General features: G+C 48.3%; 1 protein-coding gene across 2 annotated transcripts in view; it reads left to right on the forward strand.

Annotated features, from left to right (window-relative positions):
• Nucleotides 1-4,141, forward strand: part of PKD2L1 (polycystin 2 like 1, transient receptor potential cation channel) — a 39,276-nt gene extending 35,135 nt beyond the window's left edge. The window contains exons 12-15 of one of the 2 annotated variants that reach the window (XM_062214219.1): nucleotides 1,366-1,492; nucleotides 2,255-2,373; nucleotides 2,623-2,746; nucleotides 3,355-4,141. In XM_062214219.1, coding sequence (XP_062070203.1) covers nucleotides 1,366-1,492; nucleotides 2,255-2,373; nucleotides 2,623-2,746; nucleotides 3,355-3,450 — 466 coding nt within the window. In that variant the 3' untranslated portion in view covers nucleotides 3,451-4,141. The remainder of the gene's footprint in view (nucleotides 1-1,365; nucleotides 1,493-2,254; nucleotides 2,374-2,622; nucleotides 2,747-3,354) is intronic. The other variant, XM_062214220.1, reaches the window with a different exon arrangement.
• Nucleotides 4,142-6,000: the final 1,859 nt, after the last annotated feature.

Here is a 6,000-nt window from a genome sequence, read left to right on the forward strand (position 1 = left end):
TTGTCCTCTAGTTGCTCATAGACATGTAACAAAGAAATAGCATCATGGAATAAATTCAACAATAGAAATGCCTAGAAGGCAGTAAAGGCAGAGACCAGTTCTATCTCTGACATTGTGGGAAGGCTTTCTGGAAGCAGTGCTGCTGAAAGGGTTTGGGAGGAGGAATAGCTTACGAGTGGACAAGCAGGGGAAGACCACTCCAAGAAGAGATGAAAGTACACACAGAGGCGTAGAGGGCTGAGACTAAATAACTTGTGTGCTCACACAGGAGTAATCAGTAACTGAGCATTGTTAAGGTATCAAATGAAAGGGGATCATATCAGGAGAGAGGCTAAATAGGCAAGGGTCATGTTGGGAAAGGCCTCAGACATCCCCACTTTATTTTTTTTTTATTTTTTTATTTTTATTTTTTTACAAAAAAATTTATTACATGTGAAAGTCAAACAGGTGCATCTATTTAAATATTCTTTACATATTTATAGATAAAGACAAATAACTTACCAAAAGTCACAAGTTTAAAGAACAGTGCCATTTTGAAACAGCCAATATAGTATATGAAAATACTTCATTTTATCCATATTAGAGAATATTAGACATCCCCACTTTAGCCAAAGAATGGGGTTCCTAGGAGGAATTTCAAGGGATGTATTTAGACCTGCATTTTAGGAAGGTTAACTCCTCTAGCTGTATTATGGAGGACAGATTTCAGTAAAGAGTGGAGAAGTGGGAGGAGGCAGTTTATTTAGAGGCAAAAAGATTTTTAAATAATCCCCATAAAACATCATGAGTCCCTGAACCCAGTCAGAGAAGTCAGGAGCGGGGAAAAGATTTAAGAAATTTGTGGGGCTGGTGTTGTAGCATAGTGGGTAAAGCCACCACCTGCAATGCCAGCATCCCATATTGGGGCTAGCTTGAGTCCTGGCTGCTTCACTTCCAATCCAGCTCCCTGCTACAGTACCTGGAAAAGCAGCAGAGGATGGCCCGAGTGCTTGATCCCCTAAACCCATGTGAGAGACCTGGAAGAAACTCCTGACTCTTGGCTTCAGGCTGGCCCAGACCTGGCTGTTGCAGCAATCTGGGAAGTAAACTAGTGAATGGAGCTCTCCCTCTGTCTCCCCCTGCCCCTTCTCTGTAACTCTGCCTTTCAAATAAGTAATAGAAATCTTTAAATAAAGATAAAGAAGTAAAATTGCTAGTCTTTGGAGACCCTGGCTTTCCCATGTGGTCCCCTTCTTGCCCAGAGAGCAGAAGCAAGACTCAGAGAACAGCACTCCCACCAGAGTGTAGCAGAAGAGTGATGAGTCCACAGCCGAGAGGTCACAGGCACGACAGGCAGGGACCATTGCATTGTTCTGTTCTCCTCAGCTTGGGGCACGAAGAGCGTGAGATCACTGAGCTCACGACCGCCTTCACCAGGTGTGACCGAGATGGCAACTGTGTCTTGGATGAGAAGGAACAGGAAGAAATGCGCCAGGACCTGCACGAGGCCAAGGTGAGCTGGGCTGCTTGGTGAGGCGGTGTGAGGAAACTGCTCACCCTCTTCTTGCCATGAACACACACAGAGCACAAACCAAAATGAAAGTCCTCCCGTTGATGAGCAGGACAAAGTTCCCTAAGTTAGTGGTTCTCAAACTGCCACGTGTTAGAATTCCCTGGGCAACATTTAATACCCAGCCCACACACCCTAGACCAATTAAATCAGAGATGTAGAGGGGTGAGAAGGCATCAATAGTTTGTAAAACTCTCCAGTTGATTCCCAGTGTAGCCAAGACTGAGAACCATTGCTCTAAAACATAGTCTTAGACAAGACCAGTTGCCCAGGAATCCCTGACAGTTCCCTCTGAGGACTTGCCTTCTCAGTGGGCTTTTCAAACTCTGAACCCCGATGGCCCCAAGTATACCTGATCCATCTCTATCTAGGGTAGACCAGGAAAGTTCAGGTCAGGGTGACAGTAGCCCAAGGGGAAAGTGCAAGAATGTTGGTACTATCCCTCCACTTCCAAACTGAGTTGGCCTGTGACTTCAAGCAGCTGATGTTTTGCTTCTTTGGGAGATGGCCCCATCTACAGAGGTTGGTCCAGCACCACCATCCTGGCCTGTCATCTACAAAGTCTGAGAGGAAAGGCAAAAGGGAGGTAGCAAGAACTGGAACCCAACGCTCTGTCCCATGAGCCTTTTAGAGCAAGTTATGGAGCAAGAGTTGATGGCCTCCCAGAGTCATATTCTCCTCTCTAATATCTGACTTCCCAAACAGGTGGCCCTCAATGCTGAGATTGAGAACTTGGGCCAGTCCATTGTGAATATCCCATCAGGCAAGCCAGGTCCAGAGGCTGAGAGAGCAGGAGGCTGGATTTCAGAAGAAAAATTCTACATGTACGTACAGCCAGGGACCCAGGGCTTGCTATGACTATCATATCCTATTTTGCGTATCTTTCTATAACCTTCCAATTCACTGTCCTAGCTGAGGAGAAACTCCACTCTCTTGCAACTCTTCCTATGTGGCTAGGCCTTACCTTCCTTGTTCCTATCCAGACATGCACCTTCTATTACCCTGGGTCCTGTAGATACCCAGGACCTGGACATACCTTTCTGCTCCCTTGGTCTCTCGTATATCTTGCATAGGCTCACAAGGAGAGTTCTGCAGCTGGAGACTGTCCTAGAAGGAATTGTGGCCCAGGTTGATTCTGTGGGCTCAAGGCTGAAGATGCTGGAGAGGAAGGGGCAGCTAGCTCCCTCCCCAGGCATGGTGAGTGGCCCTTTACCTGGGCCCACTTGGGTCCCCACAGCTGAACTCTACCATCTTCTACCCTCAGCAGGTAGGGGAAGGACATTTTTGAAAGTTCAGGCCCTTGGGGAAAACACAGCAATAAGTGGTTAGTGTAGGTTGGGGATGGAGGGACGACAAGGAAGCTGGTATCCCTAGCCTAAGGGCTGCCTTGGCCTCTGGGACATGGTCTGTGTCTTAGCCTGTTCTGGCTGCTATAACAAGCTATCATAAACCGGGTGACTTACAAACATAGACATTTATTTCTCAGTTTGGGAAGGTGGGAAGACTAAAGTAAGGTAGAGCAGATTTAGTACTTGGTGAGGACCCAGGTTCACAGACAGCTGTTTTCTTCACTGCATCTTCACATGGCAGAAGGGGCAAGTGAATTTCTTTTAAAAGGACACTAATCCATTCGTGAAGGCCCCAACCACTTACAAAGTGCTCACCTCTTAACATCATCACACTGAGGGTTAGGATTTTAACAAATTGATTTGAGGGAGGGGGCCCACAGACATTCAGTCTATATCCAGAGAAAAGGAAAGGGAGAGAATCCTCCTTCAAATAACCTGTCCTTTGTTTTCTTTTAGCAGGAGGAGCAAGCTACCTGGGCACACTTGAAGTCAGCCCCAGCTGTGACCCCAGTGCCCTGGGGTGTCCAGGAGAGAGGTGGAGGGAGCCCCTAAAGCTTCAGACAGCAGGCTCCTCTCTGCCTCCCCAGAGGCCCCTCTCTACACACCCTCCACGTCCAGGGCCATAGGCCCCATCATGGCTGCTGCCAAGTCCCATCCTGCATCTGGCCTTTTGAACCAATGTTTGTGTGTGTAGCAGGGTATCACACTTAGGCTTGTGACTCGGTGTTTCTGTGTGTAGCTGCACAGCTCTGTGAAATAACTCTTCTCACTGGGCTTCTTATTCGCTATGCACTTAGCTCTACTGTGGTGACAAAAAAATATCAGTAATACGCAGGATGAAGGGGAGAGGAAAGACGCTCCCTAAGCACCTGAGTAGCCATGATTTGTGATAAAGGTAGAAGCCAAAGAAAGTAGGCAATGTCTAGATGTCTTCTTACTTGCTAGGAAAACTGATCCTCTGTCATCTAGACATCCGCTGCTAGAGCCCATGGATTTCTTGCCTTCCCCCATAGAATTTCCCTGTGACAGAGAAGGGGAAGCCTTCAGACTCTAACTAAAGACTCCCATGTTGCACAGGAGTGAGTGGCACATTTCTAGAGCAAAGTCAACAATGGTTCTTCGGGAAGAGACAGCTTCTTGGCATCCCACAAACACTGGGCACTGAAGGGGCAGCAAACCAGGAGCCTGAAGGGAAACAGGCCAGGGAATGACCTTGGCGTTCAGAGATGTTTGGATAAAAACATGGTGGACTATGGCTCTATTCTTCCATAGGACAAAGTGGGTTTCCCTGGTGATTATCAATAAAACTCCTTTGGAAAACCAGAACTTTGCCTTTGTTTCTGGGATGAGAGAGGGGAAAAAAGGAGGCTGGAACTATGGGACATCCGTGTGCTCGGGCTGATGTAGGTTTGTACTGTGCAGAAAGTAGAGGGTGCAGACAGTGATAACAGGAAGGAGCATGGCTGACCCAGAAGTCCTGAGATAAGAACTCTTGCTGAGAGGTATGGTTTAAAATGGTGGGCACTATGATTGCACCATAAGGAAGAATGGAGACTTAGAGAGATCCAGTCCTCAGAGTGGAGTTGGGCTTAAAGGCTGCAGCTGGGGGTGGGGGAAGCTCCTGGTATGTGTGTGTGGTGTATGGATATTCAGGGGGCATGAGAGTGCAGATGAAGATGGAAGATAACCAGAGACAAGAAATGCCTACACCAGGACCAGCGCCAGCATCCCATATGGGCCCTGAGTTGAGTCCCAGTTGGCCTTCTTCCGATTCAGCTCCCTGCTAATGCACCTGAGAAAGCAGCAAGGATGGTCCAAGTGCTTGGGCTCCTGCACCCATATGGGAGACACAAGTGGAGTTCCTGACTCCTATCTTTAACCTGGCCCAGCCCTTCAGGGAGTGAGCCACTGGATGAAAGATCTCATTCTCTTTCTCTCTGCCTCTCCCTCTCTGAAACTGTATCTTTCAATATAAATAAATCTTTAAAAAAGAAAAGAAATACCTACTCCAAGATTTTGGGTGTCCAGGAGCCTGCATCCTGAGACTATATTAATCCTCTGCCTTCTCCTGTGACCTTTATAGCTTTCTCATTTAAAAAATTATTTATTTATTTGAAAGGCAGAGCTACAGAGAGGCAGAGGCACAGAGAGAGAGAGAGTTCTTCACTCCCCACATGGCTGCAACGGCAGGAGCTGCACCAATCCGAAGCCAGGAGGTTCTTCTGGGTCTCCCATGTGGGTGCAGGGGTCCATCTTCTGCTTTTCCTAGCCACAGCAGAGAGCTGGATCGGAAATGGAGCAGCTGGGACTTGAACTGGCGCCCATATGGGATGCCGGCATGGCAGGCGGCAGCTACTACAGCTTTCTCATTTTGCACCTTGCATTGCTCCTCAGTCACTTTTTCTCAACCACTCTTTTCAGCCACTCCTGTTTGCCCATCCCGGGAAGTACAGCTATATACCTAGGATATGTGTGAAAATGCTAAGAGCAACTAAGATAACTGGAGCGTATCCTCAGGCCTAAAACGGTCACAATCTAAGCTTTCTTTAAGAAAGGCTGAATCAACTAAAGAAAAAGTAGGGGGTAAAGCCGCCTCCCTCGACACAGGCATCCCAAACGGGCTACCGGGCTACCGCTACCGTGAGTCCTGACTGCTCCACTTCCAATCCAGCTCCCTGCTAATACGCCTGGGAAAGCTGCGGAATATGGTCCAAGTGCTTGGGCCCCTGCACCCACATGGGAGGCCTGGAAGAAGCTCCTGGCTCCTGCCTGGCCCAGCTCCAGTCGTTGCAGCCATTTGCGGAATGAACCAATGGATGGCAGATTCTATCTCTGCCTTTCAAATGAAATAAATCTTTAAAAAAAAAAAAAAAAGAAGAAGAAGAAGAAATGAGTGGGTGTGTCTTTCTGCGCAGAGGGAGGCAGAGTTTCTGGCATCGGGGTCAATGTCTGGAGACCTCCCACAGCCTGGAGGAGACTACCGGCTCAGATTCCCTTCGCAACCGTCTGGTGACTAACAGCCGCCAGGGGGCGCAGTGTCTGAGCTGGCCACAGCCCGCCCGGCGACTCCGGTCAGCAGGCCACTCCCGTCCCCACTGACCC

This window comes from Lepus europaeus, chromosome 17 (genome assembly GCF_033115175.1).
Source record: "Lepus europaeus isolate LE1 chromosome 17, mLepTim1.pri, whole genome shotgun sequence".
NCBI lineage: Eukaryota > Metazoa > Chordata > Mammalia > Lagomorpha > Leporidae > Lepus > Lepus europaeus.